The sequence below is a fragment of the Anser anser genome, assembly GCF_964211835.1.
Source record: "Anser anser genome assembly, chromosome: 2".
NCBI lineage: Eukaryota > Metazoa > Chordata > Aves > Anseriformes > Anatidae > Anser > Anser anser.
The window spans coordinates 120,014,401-120,034,540 of NC_139721.1; the positions used below are offsets into that span (position 1 = coordinate 120,014,401).

Consider the following 20,140-nt stretch of genomic DNA (forward strand, 5'->3'; position numbering starts at 1 on the left):
ATTTCCCCCCTACCACAGAGTATTCTGCACAGCTGTCTGTCTCTACTCTGCATACTAAAATTTGAGGCCAATGGTAAAACTGTTAGTGTCATTTGTCTGGAGTCTGCCCTTCTGAGCAATAATCCTCACGTGCATTCAGCGTTAATGCTGGTCAAACCTCTGAAGTTTTAAAAATGCCCTTCACGTAAGTATTTAAGAATGCAAATGCTTATCTGAACAATAGCCAAACACATCTTGGTGTAGATTTCATGGGATTTGGTCTGTGTGGAAATACTGAGGGAGTAACCTCTTGAATGCTATTTCATTTTTTTTTCCCTTTGGAGAAGAAACCAAGAAAGAGCAGAGGTGCAGGGAATATTTTCAGGTTCCAACTGTAATCAGAACTATGACACTTGTCATAGATCAATTATTTCTCACTACTTGTTCTTTTTTAGAGGAATTAAAGTTGACAGGAATAATTGTAAGAAAGTTAACTGAGCACTGCTACACAGAGAACAACTGAATGGTACATATTGCTTAGAGTAAGATCATTAAAGGACAAAGAGCTGGAAAAAACCCTAATACTTATAAAAGATTAATTCCATTGAAGTATTTCATATTGGGAATAAGAAAATCATATGACCACGTGGAGGAAATCCAACAGCTTGCATTATTGTCTTTGATGCTTTGAGTAGTAGAAGTCCAATGTTTAGAAAGGTATTAATCAGAGGTCAGTAAATCTGAGAACGACCATTTCATTAACACATCAACCACACCCTGCCTCTATGTCCCAGGGATATTGCTGTCCTTAATATGAGCCACTCCGTTAGCAAAAAATGAACTACGTATGATGTAAGAAGCTGATGCCTTGTGGCCATAGACATAATGGTGGCTTGTGGGTTTGACTTTAAATTCTTTTGTTTATGAATTTGAACTAAAGAAAATATAGAACAGTGGAAATAATAGCTGCAATGGCATTTGCTATTTAAACAGGGATTTAGAGTTCTTTAAAACACGGATTGTTGACCTTAATCGGGGGTTGTTATTCCCACCTATAGGCATAAATATATGCCTATATACAAAAGGCCTTTCTTTTTAGAGCCCTGCACACAATGGCCTGAGTCTACCACTTGAAGTAATTCCTGAATTACTCAGTAGCTCCTTAACTTGACAAACCATAATGGCTTCTAAGAAGACATCTCCATTTTTTGGACCAACAACGTAAGAGACTTCAATGAACCTTTGGAGATTTCTGCAATCTCTTGTAGCAAATGTGGCTGCCATGTTGCCACTTTCAGCCCACAAAGCTAAAAATATTGTGGAGCATTTTTGTTGAAACAGTATACAACTACCTTGCTGGAGGGAGAAATTTCCATGCTTTAAAGAGGCCCTTCTGTTTCTTTTAAGAGCTCACCAATTGTGCTAGAATGTATATGTCATACACTAATGGTCTGAAAAGTACCACCTAGCAAAATCAAGTCGTTATCAAAAAGCAGAAACCCTCTTGAAACAACTAAATCAGAAATACCAAATAGTTTTCTAGTTTATTTGCACTGTAAAATTGAAGTAAACATAGTAAATCTGGGGAGGGGAGGGGAGGGGAGGGAAATGGCTTTGATTCTAGTGGCTCACATTTGAGCAACATATTTTTTTCTTTGAATTCTCAATCATAAACCCAAACAAGAGGTGTTTAGGATGGAAATACTTGTAAGTTCTTCTGCCTTCGCAGCTATAATCATGCATAAGAAGGTACTATGACCAGATTCACCTCATTTATTCAAGTGTCTTTATCCTATAATAACATTCAAGGAGAGTAAACAAACTCTTCAAGAGTCAAATAAATTTCTTTCTTATTTAACCCACATTTGGAGTCACTTCATGTACAAGTACATGGAAAGGAAATTCCAGTAACAGACTATTTGCAGCAGAGCAGAAAGCAACCGGTATTTATTTAATTTGTATACGTGATGGAGCTGAGGCTACTGTAAACTGTTTTGTCTTGGACAGAATTAAGATCGCAGCTCAGACAAGCTTTTGGGAAACTTTTACATGCATATATCTGCATGTGCAAGTACATCTTTCCCTTTTGTAGAAGTCCATCTTGATAATAATTTATCACCAGGAACTACACAGAAAAAAAAATACATTGTTGAGTTGCTTAGGTGTAAATAGATGCTAAGTTTATAAGAGGTACACTGCAGGTGCTGACAGCACACCAGTAAGAAAATACTGGGTTCAAATCCGGCTGCAGACAGAGGGCTCACAGTGGGACCAGGCTGTGCACAGTCCCACACCCAGCTCTGAAATTCTCTTTTCCTGTAACTTTACATTGCGCAAACTATTATAAACCTCCCTCTTCCCCCCACGTATACACTACTGCTCATTTTTCCTGTGTGAAACTATTGCATTTTGTGCTCAACCTGATTTCTTCATAGCCCTGAAAGGCAGACCTCCAGCTCTGCAGCTGACTTCTCCCAACCCCCGGAAAAATAATTGCCGCGTGGCACTTACCTCTCCTTCTCTGGGCCACGGCCTTCCATTTTGTGTGTATTTGCTTTGATTCTGGCGCTTCTTTTGCCCTCCATCAGCAAATTTGCACAGCAAAGGCTCAGTGGGGGCTGTGAAGACAAGAAACCCAGTCTATATTAGTATCCCCCCCAAAGAAAGTGATTATACCAGCAACAGTAGTGCTTTGTAATACTGATCTTTTGAAGTAAAATCTTGCCTTCTGCAGATATTTTTTGCCTCTTTTAGCCTTGACTCCACTGGCAGCTGTTCTTACTAACTAAGCTTCAAAAAATATATACTGGCAGCCCTTAAAAGAATTTAGCAAATATTGTTGAAAAAATAATCAGCCTACGCAGAATGTTAAGTTGCTGTAGTGGAATAGTAGAGTCAGGCATTAGTTCCAGCTAAGTTAGACACGTATTCATGACTAGCATTACTGTAAGGATAAACAGTGTTTTACTAAAGCAGCTTTCTGTTCTTATTGTAAAAACTTTGCAAGGATCTGTTTAAGGAGTAAGTGTTCTCACTATTTTTGTGTTTCTCGGCACCCAATCCTTTAAAATCTGAATAAACAGAATAAAAAAAGAGACTTTTGCCAAGCACAGTCCAATTAGCTTCCTTTTGCTCTTAACTCCTCTTTTAAGCAAGTTGGCAGCTGAGAAAACTCCTTTCCTCTCCAACTGAACTCTGTGTGTAAGAATACAATAGTCAGGGAGACTGGAGCCACAGAAACGATGGATATTCCTGGAGCTGCACACCCAAAATCCAAGCTCACAATAGGGCCTGCTAGTGAAGAAATTACCATACATCAAATGGGTGCCCCAGGAAGGGAACTTTGTGTCTTGGGATCTTCCCCCACCTACCCAGTATTTCAACACTGGTTTGGATGAAAGAAATATAAAAATGATGTTTTTGGAAAAAAGTTTTTGGGAACTTTTGGGTTCCCAGACATGACCAGTAATCAATTAACCAGGGGTTTTGATGGGAAATGGCAAGAAACCTAGTTTTTCTCTTCTTTTCCTCTTTCTGGGAGGCTAGAAATGCTGAAAGAATAAAAAGACAGGGATAAGCAGGAAACCTTACAGTAGGGGGGGTAGATGTTGCTGACATTTATTTGTAATAAAAATAATTATTTGCTTACAGGATTAAATAAGCTCGTATAATATTAAAATAAGCTCACCTCCCTCACCCTCTTAGTTACAGCCAGCTCAAAATGTGTCAGGAAGTGTAGATCAAAACTGTGATCACTTGAAAACAGCAACCAACAAGCAAGGCACATAGAGAATCTCACATCAAAAACACAATTTCTCACTGGGACAGCATCACTTTGGCTACTTTGGAAGCTTTAACAGCTTTGTTTTTTTCATTACCATTTTACCAGGCTGGTAATTTCCAAGGTCACTAGAAACTGAACTGCAGGGAACAATCCTTTATTGGCAGAAAGCTAGACTGTGTGACCCCAGAGGTCTTTCCCCACCTCTGACTTCGATTATTGTATCAGATTTTGGTAGAAGCATTGTTCAGCCAACCATTTTAAATTTAAAATAATGAAGGTTTAAAAGCATCCAGGTGGCTGTGGAGATTCTTTCTGCAGATGGAGAGATTTTATGGGGCTGATTGCCCTGCACTTCTACCAGTTTTACTCCACAGTGCAATGCAGCATAATTTCAGAGCGGTTACTTACAATTCACTTTGATGTGATTGTGAGGGAGGAGCAGGTGCTAAGACAGCATTAGAGAAAGACCTATTAAATGTCACATCTGATGCTTCAAAAGCTTTTAGTTTTAAGCACTGAACAACTATCAATCAACATATGATATCATTAGGAGAAGCATGCAAAAGCAATCTGAATGCTGCGTATTCACACGTGCCATGATCATCTGCTAATGTACACATGTGGTATTAGCCTATATACTATGATGTGGTACAGCAAGCAAGGGAATCATATGGTTTACTACATATCCTTTCTATATATTAGCCAACCACAAATGGGAAGCTGTTGCCACTTCTGGACTTCCCAATATTCAGCATTACCATATGACAACCTTTTATTGCTAACTTGGGTCTTTCTAAAGTTGACTGAGATTGGCAGACATCATTGAACAGATGTTCCAAACAACTTTACCCCACATCTAGAAAAAATGTGGAAAAAGAAATTGTACTGACTTTTTTGGGTTAGGGAAGAGGATGGAAAAGGATGAAGGAACCATGCCCTGCACAGGCAGATTTCTGCAATAGGAGGCTTTATTCCTCTACAGCAAACCAAGAGGAATTCTGAAGAAAAGATCAACACATGCCAATCAACATCAACATATGCATAAAGACAGAAAAAAATGTTCTGGCAGGAAGACAGATTTTTTTTTTTTATTCTTCTTTTTTTTTTTTGAAAAAAAAAAAACACTGGCACATAGCACATTACATCCAGCAAGACAAAAAATGATCTTATTAACCCTGAAGTGATTTAAATCTTAAAGGTTTATACCTGGGAACAACTATGGCAACTAATCTCAAAATACAAAGAAATCAACATTTATTATTTCAGAAGATAAGGCTGAGTGTAAAAGAATCTCAAGAGGTTAAATATGTTGCTCCAAGTACACAAAAGAACTCAAATCTCTGGTTTACTTCAGTCCTCTTGAAATCCGTTGTAAGAAAGGCTCTCCTAACCTTTTCAAGATCAGATGCACATGAATATTTGACATTACTACAGTCATTTTTACTAAACAAATACATAACAATAGAGGAAACTGGAAAAAAAAAAGAAACGTTCTATATATCAGAAAAAATATTTCTAAGTAGAATTCTTTTTGAATGGTTTCATGAAATGTCAAAAGTGCTTTAAAATAGCAAATTTACTTCTGACAAGGAAGTAAAAAAATCACAATCAGGTAGTAATGTTGTCAATTCAAAAAGAAAATACTTCAACAGTATAAAAACTATATCAACATTGTGTGACTAACATCAAAGGATTGCTGTAGATGTGGGGTATTTTATTATATGCCCCCAAATACTTCAGAAGGGAAGGAAGGAAAAAAGGGACATCTTTTAAACTGTTTCTGCTTTTGCTCTCTTTCATTCCAGACAGACACTCCTGAATTTATGTACTGAGTTTTTACCTTTCACTTTTTCCTTTGTATGAATACGCTAACTGGAAATAAATGCCTCTTTCCTCACATTTTGCACTGCTGACATACTAGAAAACATAATTTGTGTATCTTTAAATGTTCATATTTTCAACTGATAAGCACATCTCTTTTTGTACGGTTCCTGACATCCTCAAAGGTTTGAGCATGTGTGATATTTTGAAGTATATCTGGAAAATCTGCTGTTGGTATTTTCCTGTCAGAAAAGTGAGAACTGATTCACTCAAGACAAATTTCAGGCTATTCAATTCTGATAAAATCTTCAAGATAGAAGGCACTGCTCTTTCTTTGACTTCTACCTGGCAGTAACAAATACAAATATCAAGAATAAATAAGCGTAACCTGAACAAGGTTCATTAAGCCATAACTGATTTTTCAAGGAAAAGATTTAAATGCTTGCTGCAGTTCCCATCCACAGCCTTATGTTAATAAGACATAAATAGCCCTGAACTTGGCTTTCAGTCCTGAGAAGGAAGTGGGATCAAACTGATAGTGCTTCTAAACAGTATCTGCCAAGATATTCAGGGCTGCTTTAGGAGAGGGCAGCAGTTGCTAGTGTTCAAATTCTGTTCCCATGGAACTCAGTGGCTAAAGTCCTATCTCTCTTCAATCAGGCCCTGAATTTACTCTGAGAGTTCAGTGAGGGTGAAAGAGAGAGACTGGTTTTATGTCAGTCGAGGCCGTCAATACTGTTGGAGCTCCCTTAGGAGCTCAGCTTCTCAAGCTCTGCTACTTTAGATGGACAGGCTGTGCAGACAGACAGCACCAAACTGCCAAAAGGCTGTTATATCACCAAAGGCAATGCTGGTATTTTAAATAGGACAAAACCTTTATATGGAAAGAAATGGGGACAACAGTGCCCCCTTCTCAAATTTGGCAGCCTCTCAGGGAATCTTCCATGTCAGGAAAGCAACTTCAATTAAATTGGAGAATTCAACAAAAAAAAAGCAAACTTCCAACTACTTCTGAATACATAATTTCCTTATTCTTTCATTCATCGGAAGGCTGATACACTCGAGCTTCTACATATGCAAAAATGTGTATATTCATGAACATGTGCTTCATAAAGGAATGGGGAAGATGAAAGCTGTCATTTGCATTCAGTGAATCCTTTTCATTATTTCAGGTGCTCGGTAACTTTTTCTATCATCAGAGTTACTTAGAAAAGATTGTCCGCCACCGCTTCCAATTCATAGTCATATGGCATCGTCTCTCCGGCAATGGCAAGAATTAGAATATATAGAGAAGTAATAACAAGAACATATTTATGTATTTTAACTTGTTTCACTATGAATATTTTTGAGGACAGAATACTTTTCAGAGTGTCAGGAAGCAGGTAACATTTCTAGTACAGAGGTTAGCGACAAGTGTGTTATGAGCAGTCACGTGGATCTTTAAACTCCTTCATTTTGCTAATGTGATGAAAAATGATGAGAAAGTCATTGCTATTATCAATGAATGGTCAGTGCACAGCCAATGATTTTTTTCAAAGTATGTTTTAGAGAGAAAATAGGATTAATTTATTTTTCAGCCTCGGCAAATCCTCCTCCACAATAAAAAATGAACAGAGCAATAATTGAGTTCACAATTACACTAAGCATTCAAATTGATCCAGTTTTGATAACTATTTTCCTTCATTCCCTTTCAAATTTTGAGTATTTTGATAACACTTTCATGTACAAATCACATTGAGTATCAGACTGAAACATCCATGTAAGAATCAAACCCTTTGTCTGCCACAGATCAAACACCTTTAGTCTTTAAGAAAAACTTCATCTTACAGTAACATCAAAGCCACTTTGTAAGTAGACCTGTTTACTCGTACAGTATGTGAGAGGGAGACGTGAGAGACATAAAACCTTTAGAAAGAAGGCTGGACAGAGCAAATTGAGGTGCTGATATGGACGTTCCCAGCAGGACTACAGTCTCTTCAAAGCCCACAAAGTTTATTTACAAAATGAATTCTGCAGTTTTAAGTTTTAAAATTGTGTTTCAGGACACAATCAATAAAGCAACTCTTTGCTCTAGTGAGTCTACTGGTTGCTGTGAAAGTTCTGTCACACAGTACTTATTCATCCTAAAGTAATAAACAAACAAAACCCTAAATCCAAGGAAAATTGTAGAACACAACCGTAGCTATTCTGCTCTTGGAAAATGAAGATGAAAAATTACCAAAGGTGGTACGTGACATGAAAGGACAAAAGGACATGTAAGGACAAATCATTGAGTAAGAAAACTTTTCAGTAGTGAAGCAAATAAATGTATCATCCTATCCCACACAGAGTGCTTGATTTGTTCAAGAACAGAATTGATCATTTTATGGAGTATCAGATTTTGTCCCCAGAAGTCCATTAAGTTGGATATGAGGTCACACGACAGATCCTAACATATATACATAAAAGTGCACTATTACATGTTCAAATCATTCCTTGCTACTCAGTGTTTTTGTATGAGCCAGTGCTTTTACATATGCAAGCATCCATAAATAGTGCAGAATGCGAGCTGATGCCTTTTGATTTATAGAAATACACACAAACAATATACAGCATATTTATCTCCTCTTCTAGTAGGCTTACAGTTAAATTTAACTAGATGATATTCATTGCGCTTACACAGTTGATTATGAAAGCAAAACAAGGAGTTAACATTGTGTTGGGTTTCCACCACATACCACTTTCACGATATAATCTTGGAAATTGGGGAAACATCTTTACATAACAGAAAAGTACCCCAAAGCAACAATTAAAAAGCGAACATCTGCTTGGCTAGAAATAAAAATAATTAAAAAAAAAAAGGTGATTTACTTTTGATAAATTCTATTATAGCTGATGTAATTATCTCTAGTTCACCTCTTTGTCTTAAGAAATGGGAAGCAATCCTTTCATCTTTTTGTACAATAATTATTTCTAAAAAGCAAGAATATATTAGAAAAAGAAAATAAATCCCAGGGGAGAAGTAGCATGTCAAGCACAGAGTTAGCATTTCTGCACTGTGAAATTACATAGAACAGGTAGAACAGCTAACTGCATATTTTGGAGAAATAGCATGCTGACTGTGAAGCGTAGTCCAGGTCTTGTTGCAATCAATGGAAACACTCCATGTACCACATAGAAAAACTATACTTAATCACATAATTGCAGAAGCCCCCACAAAGACTTGTTAGAGCTGATCAAAAATGACAGTCTGCTCTCTATGAGAAATTGCACCATTTATTTTACAGTTTGTTTCTGTTTAAAAATCTATTTTCATTGTTAAATTTTCAACAGAACAGCAGATTGAGAGCATCTGGTTCAGGCCTATTAAAATGTTCCTTTCTAATGTTGCCGATAAGGGGAATCCGTTTTAACAGAGACCATTAACTAGATACATTATTTTATGGAGACAACATATAGAAACAGATGCTTCAGTATACTATTGAAACTTAAATAAAAATATAAAATCAATCGAAATAGCTAAGCTGAAATGAAATATTAAAGCAACAGTGAAATGTAGTAACCTAACAGCAGATTTTTATTTTAACAAACTCCATTTCTCAACCAACTGTAGTGCTGGCCTCTGTAGAAGGGCATGAACAGATGAGGAACAAATCCAGTACAGAATTAAGAAGCTCATTAATTAACTTTATTATCTAGTAACTATTTAATTAGTACAGTCTTCTTTAATGTTGCATTTTGCCTTTATTTTAAACAGAAGGCCTGAATCAGAGCTCAAAGTATTTAGGGAGAGCCTCCCAGCAACTTCAACGGAATTTGGAGTGCAGATGCAATGAGCTGAATGTAAAAAAATCTTTACTGTTAAGTACTTGTATTGAAAGTACTTGTATAGATTTTGGCATCAGCCTAAGTACCATTTGACCGAAGAGATTTCTGAGTGTGGCAGCTCTTTTTTTAGTCACTTTGTTACTGTGTTTGATGTAATTCTCAAATTAACAGTACATCCAGTGCATTTATACCCATTGTCCTCACAGTCACTGGGTTAAGTTGCCATTTTTAGGGCTAGAAGCTCAGCTCAAGCTAATATGAGTATGAATCCAAAGCCACTCTACTGAAGCCAAAAGTAAATTTGAGGTAACTGTGAACAAGAGCAGATTCAGGGGACTATGATTTTTGCCAGAGAAAGCATCTTTCTCAAACTTGATGCCACAGAAAACTTCTTCCTTATTGGTTGTCCCCTAGCATGAAGCTGAAAAATACCAATAGTAGTTCATCCTTTGCACCCAGTGCTATGACAGCTCTTTGCAACTTTGCACTACTAGATGAAAGGGAAGCAGGAACTTCGAGGAGTGATTTGTTTTGCAGTTTTAAAATTTCTCAAAGAGCCTTTACAACAAGAAAGGATGTCATTTTATCAAAGCAACCAAAACAAATAAGTATGTGCATCAGTTTGCAGAAAATATTTAATGCATCTGTTCTTAGAACTCTATATTCCATGACTTTAGGACAGAACCCACAACCAACTGAAATTCTGGACGCTTTGTTTTAATGTGCCAATTCTTATTACAAACCCTAGAATATGGATTAATACCTCCTGCAAAAACACTATGATAGACTCCCTCGGATTCATGACTGACTGGAAGAGCCATGCACCGAAAATTGAAATAGTATTGTAGTTTGGAAAGGAGTATTGGCTACAAGCTGTTCAAAGCACTTCATGCATTATCTTTCAAATAGATCATAAACAAATATTGAAATGATTAGGTATAAAATGATTCTTGGTTAAATCAGAAAAGCCCCACTCTGTTCAATGGCATTGTTAAAAAGTGGATGCTTAAGAAACCAACTCACCTTCCCATGTTGGATGAATTTTTGTGTGGAACTTACATGCCACAGCTCCTCTGTATTTCTTTGATGCTAGGCTAACTAAGGAAGACGCTGCAGAGAGACAATCCTACATAGTCCTTTTGTAAACTATGCAAGTGATTAGTAGAATAAGGATATGATTATGACTGAGTGCAACAGTCCCGCATCAGGTTTTTCTCCATTGACAATAGCTAGCAGGTGTGACAGTTTTCAAAAAACAATACTTTTCAAAAACGTTTTTGTATATATTTTGCAAATGCTGATTACTATCTGGGATTCTGACTTTTATGACATTTTTTCCCCAATTCTTTAGTCTGCTTTTACCACTTTCATGCCACTGCCTTCTTGCACCATTACTGCTGCAGAGGCTTATTAGACTACACACATTTGGGCAGGAGTTGATTCCTCCAAGTAAAATGAAAAAAATGCCACACTCAAAAAATATTATTGAAAGCATTTCAAAACATTTTACTGTTTTTCATTGTGAATTCCTAAACCATGACTGGCTACACAGGCAGTTCTGCCATGTATGATGAAGAACTAAGAGAGATGAGGTGAACAATATCCAACTATCCCAAGACTCACTGAAGCTGATGTAAATGTACTTTCAGTGCTTTCAATGGGCATTAAAGGTATTGGGCACACGTTCCTAGCCTATGACCTGAACTGGAAGTATATACTACAGCAGTTATGTTGGAGGTCCTCTTACTTGTTTTCTCTCCCCCTCTACCCTCCAGGGTTTTTCTTTCAATACCACCACTTGAAAATTAAGGTACTAGTGTTTTATTGTGTCTTTAAACTTAGAGCTGCTATCCCTTCACATTAGTAACAGGTAAAGAAAGTCAAGCCAACTGCTAGCCTGTCATCGGAATCCAGTTTCAGCAAAAAAAAACCAAAACTAGGCAGAGAAGTTCTGCTGCCTTTCAGTGTTGACTCTTACCCCAAATAAACATTAAAGCTACAAGTTCATATACTGCAGTAGTGAATCACAGGAAAAGTTTGAGTTGGCTCATCTTTTTAAGCATGGAGCACCGTGACTTTAGCACACTGACTTCACACTGAGTATCACTTGAATGCTCCTGTACCAGCACGCACCAGCTTTACCTGTGGTCCCAGAACTGTAACGTGAAGGCAGAAGCTGACTGAAAAAACACCCTCTAAATGTGAACCCCAAATCTTCTTTAAATCCCATCTGAGATTGCCCTACGAGCTTTTAGGAAGATTATATTTCAAATACCTATTTGCTCTCTCCCATAATCTCAGAAGTTATTTTGCTTGGATGAAAATGGAGACCTTGTATTTCTTACTGTTCAATTATTAAGGAACAGCAACGAAGTCAGCTTCATTTGAAAGGCTCAGCAATTTTTAAATGATCTCATGTACCGTAATTTATAATGGAAAATCAGGTACAAATAGTGTGAGATGCTTTCTGGTTCCCCTCTAATGGAAATAAAATGAATCTCTGGTAATGGGTGACCCTACTTGCTTCTGTGGTCACCCATTTTACTTTTCAGTGTTCTCTTTAGTACTCTCAGGAGAAAAGAGCAAATGCAAAGCTTTTATCCGATGCTGCTTCTCAAAACAATAGCTCTGCGCTTCTGCTATAAAATCTATTTTTACTATTCTCATAAACTAACGTTATTGATCACAGAGACTTTGCTATTATCCCACTAAGAAAAACTTACTTGTGCTGACAGTCCAGAGACAAAATGGTTGGGATTTATGCAGTACAAAGAATGAATTCCGGCTCTGCTAATACAAGGTTACTTCATGTACCTGTTTAACTATTTATTATTTCACATTGAATTTATTTATAATTTTAAGTTATTAAATTATGTATTACTTTTTATTTAGTATTTATTTCTATAAACCAGAAAATTACCAGCACATTATCCCTTGTCTGTGTGACACTGCTGACTAACTCTAGCTAACACCATGAAGAAAAGAAAATTCATTTCAAGCATATGTTTTCAATATAAATAAGGAAACCTGGCCAAATGTCTTATGTCAATACAATGATTTCTTTCCACCAGCATAATGATAATTGCTGTACACAGACATTTATTTTTGACTAATTAAGGTTGAGTCTTGGCATTCTCTGCTCACACTCTAACATATGTATACCATTAATGTCCAGAACAGCATATGCAACCCAGTGTTAAACTGCACAAGGAAAAAAATGCCTCAGTTATGACCATTAGCTTATTTAATTCAGGCATGCATGTTTTAATACTACATTTTGTTTACAAACTGTGGGGAAAGAAACATCTGCTGTGTCTTTGTGAATGGTCCTTGCAATAAAGAAGCAGACACATACATACCGCAAATGTTTTCATTATTTGCAGCTCTACTCATAGCCCACTAAAAAGTAGCAATAGAAAATTTTTATGATAGGAAAAAAGGCTTGGTTTGGGTAAACACGCCCTGTGCACGGTCAAAGTAGTAACACCTTGCCAGTATCAGAGCTGAAACAGCGTATTCCGAGAAGCTCTGATTAGTGTTGACGCATGATGTATTCCTATGTAAATGAAAGCTTAATCCCGATTTTTAATCTGTTCAACAGTTTAAAAATACTCGGAAATATTAAGATTTTTTTTTTCAGACTGCCTAATGAAAATCTTTTTATTTAAATCAGTTCTAATTAACACAACACATTCCAACAATGACTACTGGGTGCAGAAGCAAAAACTCCAACCACTTCTAATCTAAAACACAGCCAAGCAATATAATTTTGCCACTACTGTGAGAAAGAAGGAAAAGCTGAAGGGAAAATTCATTTTATTGTTATTGCCCTTCCTTTATTTTATTCTTCTGCATTCACTGAAAAACATAATGTGTATGCCTTAAAATGAGCTAGTTTGCTAGAAGTTAACACACAGCATTGCCAGCTTCCTCGCTTAAATGCAGGATCACCTTTAAAAAGTGGATGTGACCCTGACTGTGTCAGAAGCATAGCAAGGTATAGGCTGTACAGCCAAAAGCATTTATAAGATGGGTGACTGACTGATTCTTAGAGGCAGGAGTTCATTTTACTGTGGTGGAGAATATCCAAATCACACTAAGCACCTTGGACAGTATAATTACTGTGTGCCACAAAACCTCCCTGTGTGCTCTACCATCTTCTCCTGTAAATAGGCCCTGGGGAAGGGAGGGAATGCATTGGAAACAACATATAAGTAAGGACACCGATGCTCCTTCCGTTTCTCCCAGGCAGAAGGGGCAAGCAGCAGCTTAGAACACAGTCAGCAGAGCCGTGGGCCGTGCTGCTCCTCCAGCCAGCTTGCAAGCCCCAAGCCCACGAGCCAGGCTTTGCTGCTGCTGACCTGAACCTTATCACTTGTCAGGTGCCTGTGGGTGGGAAGCCAACACGGCGCTCTTGTGTATGTGCTGGGAGAAGAAGGAAGGGCCTTGGAAAAAATGGCTCGGCAACTCCATTTCCTCAAACGGCAAAGCAGCAACGTGAGGTATTCCTGAGACATACCATCACCTGGAGCTCCTGCCAGGACTCGGGGGCTCTGTCCAGCCTAAAGTAAGTGTCTGCCTTCAAGGCACAATTGTACCTGTGAATTCCAGGGCAGAAAGCTGCACAGTGGTTTCACTGGGAATTTTCCAGTAAGTCACCTATTTATAAAGATACTTTATCCAAAAGGAAAGACAAAAAAGTGAAATTATATTATTTTCCCAAGGCAACAGAATATCTTACTCATACTTCTTAGCTCTTTTCAAAATGTGTTGATGATACCAACGCTAAATCTAATGTGCTACAGCATAAGGCAAATTCTAACCCTTACAGCTTAAAAAACCTTTATTGCCATCTGAGACAACATTCTAGAATATTAAATAGATAACTCTAAACCCTTCTGAAATTGTCAAGTGTAGAGCTCTCAGCTAAGGGCAGACAAGGAAGCAAGCTTACATATCAGAGGCTGAGTGATGGCCTAATCTCCTTTAACTCTGTGCAGTTCATGTCTCATGTGAAGGTCACGCTACGGCTTGCTGTGACATGGGTCCAAAAATTTGAAAAAGAGTGTGAGTTCAATACTAAGACAGGAAAAATAAAAATCAATCCTCTACTCTTTCAGTTAAAAGTTTAGGAATAATAAGAACGGAAGTGAACCGAGCACAACAATGAAGAATAGGTGGGGAAAAAAAAAAAGGTACAAAAATAGGCAAAGAAAAACACATTAAGGAAATGAAGGGAAAAACAGGTAAAGATGGGAAAGGAATACTTCAGAATCGCCCTTGAAAATGTTCTAACTTCACACAAAAGTGAATGCAATTGATATAATTTCTGGATGACAACAGGGCTGTGATGACAATGCGGGCCTTCATAGGTATAAAGACTGCAGACAGAAAACATTAAAACTGAAGAAATAAATGGATAGGCTAAATGTTACTGCCTATAGCAAAGAGGAAAACAAAAGTCTATAAAAGCTGTTTGTCTGAAAACACAGACTGAAAACTTGTTCTGTTGCACTATGAAGAATTCACTAAGACTTTGGATAGTCTTGGAGTAACTGTACGGCATCAAAACATAAATGAAAGTGAGGAAACAGGAGAATCTCCTTCACAAAAAAATACAAAGGCCTGTTATCAAAGATGGTTTGAAAGTTTATCTCAAAACTCTGTAGATGATTCAAACAACACTTCTGTGCCATGAGAGAAAATTAGAGATTACTACATGACAGATGAAAAATCACAGTCTTCGCTTACTGATAAATTTTGTTATGAGAAAGAAAACCTCAGGAGCCTCTGACACTAAAATCCAAACATTCTTTAAGGCTTTGTTCCCCATTTGGGTGGGACCCTTCCTTGGTTTACAGGCACATGGACACAGCCATGCTGGCACTACGTGAGCACTCTGTGCAACTCTGTTCAAAGCATGATTACAGCCAAACAGCACTATCAGAGTCTGGCCTGACAAAAGCCATCTCCAGCTGACGTGAAGCAGCAATTTTCTTCTGAGCAAATGATTTCATGAATCAGCCAGCAGGGAGTGACAACATTCTCCTGCCAGTGACTAAATGTATGACCTCTGGGTTGCAATTTCCATCAGTTTAATAAGAGCCCATTGCAAACGTGATCATATTTTTCACTCTGATGTTAATAGGAATGCTAATCTTTCCTTTACTTTTCCTTTCCTTTTCCTTTCCTTCCCTTCCCTTTTTTGCCAGCTTTATTGCTTACAATGTATTTCCCTGGAGACAGAGAGCAAAGTCCTGCCCATGTTGCTAATAGAACTTGAAAACAACACAGAAGAGTAAGAATTAAAGAGCAACAACTTTTCTGTTCTGAAGAATGTGGCAGGCCTAGCAGAGACCTCGTGGCTTTGTTCTGCCATGAGAAGGCCAGCTCGGTACAGTCCCTGCTGAACCTGGCAGCCTGGTGTGAGAGAAACAGACCCAAGTGAGAGGGAGAGAAGCTTTCTTTCTAGAATGTTTTCTGGTACAGATCCAGAGCTGATAAAAAAATCCCGCAGTCCTGAGGATGGTCAGAAAAGGAACAATGAAGTTTAAATCAGGGATAAGGTAAAGACTGAATAACAAAAGCATGAACACTCCTAAAGTTTAAAATATTCTCCAAAAACTTCAGCTGGAGACTGTGCACAAAAAAAAAATATATATATATGGATAACAAACCACAGTGCATTGCTGTTAGTATTAATGCCACCATATTAAACACAACAGTAAAATACTGTACTGCCTTATGAGGTTTCATTACACTCTAAAACATGGTAGAAAGTCATTTATTTATAGCTTTAATAGCAGTGCCGAGGAGAGGAATAATGGAACCCTAGATTTTATTCAGCATCAGGATTCCAGCTGATTGTTGCTCCTAAAAGGAGCAGCAACAAATGTTAAAAATGCTGCTTTTGAGCCACGTTTGTTATTCCTGTGTTATTCCTAAATACCAGCACGTGACATCTGATGCAATCATACTGAGACAGGGCTCAGCACAGTCTGTTTGCACCAGACTGCATTTGCCCCCTAGATTAGCAAAGATGAAAGTGCAGTCGGGCAAAAGTGCTTTCTTTCAGGGTGCTTTTGTGCCAAGCCAGAATAATAGCACATTTGCTCCAAGAAGGCTTGCTTTACAGTATTAGAATAAAAAAAAATATTTATTTGAAATGGTCAACTTGGACCAAACAAGCTTGCTTTTATTATCAGTTTTTACTGCATTTACGCAACATAAAAAATGAACACAAGAGTTATTCCAGGTTTAATCCAACATCTCGTATTCCTTCTTTATAATTCCTTTGTAGGACTGCCTATCATACTAACTGAACTATTCGTATTTACACTATGCAACTATACTAGCTTTGCAGGATTAGTGTACAAGCATGTTTACGTAGTTCTCAAGCTGTGTCATGCCATGCTCCTTCAAGGTAACTTCAGCTGCCACTTGCTGTATACTTAATAATAATACATTTAATAATAATAATAAATTATAATATACTTTAATAATATACTTTTTTTTAAATGGTGCTTATCACAGCCTTTGTTTGCAAACACCTCACAAGCAGTAATTAATTCATTCTCCCAGTAGGCAGTGAAGTATTCTCTTTATTTCACAAAGAGATGAGCTGCAGCACAGGGATATTGCAAATTGTCCAGTGTCACACAGGCTCTGAGTACAAATCACCTGAGTTCTTGCGTAGTATTTATTCCCAAGACTAACCCTCCTGAAAGAGGGCCATAACCAACTCACTAAAACGCTTCATTGGAAGACAGCTCCATCTACAGCGTCCATGAAAATCGAGCTTGTAACGATAGTATGGATTGGATGTCACTACAGGTATACATACATAGATTTCTCTGTGTTTTTGTCTGTGCACACAACACATACATATACATATCTATATAAGTTCATGGTACCAGGCATGTGTGGCAAGTTATCAAACACACAGTATCAGAACAATCAAAGTGAAGTAATCTAAACCTGCAAACAGACCTGTGCTATTTACTGTAATACTTAGCTATTCCTAGCTGACACTGCTATATTGCTAAAGGGCAATGTCACTTCATAGGTTGTACTCACATCCCTATTGTCTTCATACCAAGCCAAAGATGATGCTATTGCAAAGACAGGTATAAGTACTTTATAAAATTTAATTTAGCTAAGTATAGATGTCCTTATTTACTTTCAATAAGTTTTACTGCCTGATTTCAAGAACAGCTGAGCACAGCTGATTATCCAAAGTTTACCTACCTTTGCAAACCTCTGGGATTTTTCTATCACATCCCTACACTGAACAGTCTTAGGCACAAGTGAAGAGACGGTTCGAGACACCGAGGCCTTTGAGAATAGCATATACAAATCAGAATGCATATGTAGGAGAAACTTGAAGGGAAAATATGACCATTTTCTTCCCTGCATTTATTGCCTCACTGCTTCTCAATCAATACCCTTTTTTTTGTGAAGCCCTGTCTCCTGTTGGCAAGGCCCACTGCCAGCGCCAGAACTCCCTCCACGTTTATTCTCAGCGTTGCTCAGCTTGCATGCTATGGCTCCAGCAACTCTGCTGAGTGCTATTCCAGTGACCTTCTCTCCTCCACATGTGAAACAAAAACCCTCACTTCAACAGCAATGTGCTGCCGCTGGACAGAAAACCAGTTTTGGGGGGTTAAGTTCTCCAGCAAAGCGACCACAGTGGAACCTGTGACCATTCAACGTCTTTTTAAATGAGAATAATGCCATGTAGTTGCTGTACTGATGGATTTAGCAACCAGGATTTAGCTCCTGAAATATAAAAATGTATGCTTCTGTTGTTTGCTTCCTTTTTTGTTTTAAATGATTGATAATTATTTCACAAATGTCTTCCCCTGACATTTGATTTGCTAGATAATACATAAATATACAGTTTCTAATAGGTTTTCCGGCCTTTTAACCTAATTTATTTCCTCATTACTTTTCATTTCATTTCCAATTCTGATATAAAATCTATTTTCCAGATATTTTTTTTTGCGTGATCTGAAGCTCCCTCACTTTTACAATGTAAGGAATATTTTAAAATAACAACAAATCAAGATCAATGGTAGCAGAGAAGCAAAATCAACGCACATTTTCAATTCTTTAATTTCACGTTGAACTAACACACATTTTTTCCAAGATGATTCCAAAATTATGCTTGAAACTAATAACTGTTTTGTGTATGTGAGTCTTTAAAATAGCTGCCTATCTGCCACATAAGAACAGTTGGGTGGGGACAAAAATGACAGTTCAGCATAAGAATACCTCTATTTTTCTGTCAAATTCTGACTGACAAATGCTACTCTATTGCAAGGATTTATTAGCTAATTAACGATTAAGCAGATCATGGAGATAATCGTCAAGAAATGCAAATTACATCCTTCACATTTTTGTAACACAGTGAGAGGAAATAATGATTAGAACTTGGAGGACATATATGAGTTTGCATAAAACAATGAAAAAAATCTGAATTTTAAGGGAAGAGAAAGAGTAAGCATTCCAGCACACTCACTAATTTCAGAGGCAGTGACCAACAAAATTTATTACTTAATTTTTCATCTGAGCATTTGCACTTTTCAGAGCTGTAGTGTCAGTTGTTCTGAGTGTATCTTTGGGATTATATTAATTTACTCAAATTCCTTCTGAATGAAGAATTAAACTGCCTCTTTTTCTGTTTTTCTTAGCCAGCATAAATCCGTTGAAGTCAGTGAGATCACGTGATTGTCTGTCTCATGGAGCTCAGTGTCCAGCTGCTATTCCATTCATAAACACATAAAAATGCAGGTCAGCTTTCTAAAGAAAACTACTTAAAAGTTTAAAGGATCATTCACCACCTGCCCCACCTTTTCATTTCTTTGACAGAAGTCTACAAGACTAGGAGTAAGACGTTTTTTTCCAGTGAAGATACTGAATATGCCATCATCTTTACACAAAGGCCCACCAAGATTTTTTAGCACTACATTAAACAAATAAAATAATAATAAAGCAATGTTTTTATATCCCCATATTATTCAAAGCATTGGTTCCATGCTCTAAGAGTCAGAACAGAGGAAGTCTTCTGAAAGAGAAGTCTGAAGAGAACTCTTCCAATCTGCTACTCAACCTATTTTTCTCTTCCTAAGTCCCTTCTCTTTTTTTGAAGGTGTGGTTGTGGGTAGAAAGGATAACGCAATAATGATCTTCAAGCAACAATACCTGTATTGTAAAATTGCAATTTATTCAGATGTCCTTTCCAGTGTAGCCTAAAGAAATAACCTGACATGCTAACAGACAGGTTTCTATTTAAACAAAAAAGAAAAAAGAAAAGTCCTTCAGAAATAGCCTCTAAAAAACATGTTTTTGACTTTCCTCCTTGAATTCCCCTGACAAAAGTAATGAGTGAGGTGACAGGAAACCTGATATTAATTCTGCGAGTTCTAACTAGATGTGCAGGAGATCTAAGCCCAAGGAATAGAGCTGGAATGCAGAGCAAATAGGCAATTATTCTGAGCAGAAGAATTCTGTGCCTGATGATGACTTGCCTGTCTCCGTTCTCCGGTGTCGGTTCTACAGAGACTGTAATCTTCTATGTTGATGCCTATATTCAATCTTAATGCCTGATATTGAGTGATGGGAAGCTGTAGGGATTCTTGCAAGATTCATCGTTAATGGGTTTAACTCAATTGGCATGTCTGCCTGGGATATTTCATAAATACATAACCTACACTACGTGATTGGAATAATTGCTTAGTACCATGCAGA

General features: G+C 37.5%; 1 protein-coding gene across 21 annotated transcripts in view; it reads right to left on the bottom strand.

Annotated features, from left to right (window-relative positions):
* The window catches only part of RBMS3 (RNA binding motif single stranded interacting protein 3), a gene marked incomplete at its 3' end in the record, with an annotated part of 701,513 nt that overhangs the window by 90,339 nt on the left and 591,034 nt on the right, over window positions 1-20,140 (bottom strand). For all 21 annotated transcript variants that reach the window (XM_083823203.1, XM_083823200.1, XM_083823205.1 and 18 more), the window contains one exon: window positions 2,491-2,597. In XM_083823203.1, coding sequence (XP_083679329.1) covers window positions 2,491-2,597 — 107 coding nt within the window. The remainder of the gene's footprint in view (window positions 1-2,490; window positions 2,598-20,140) is intronic.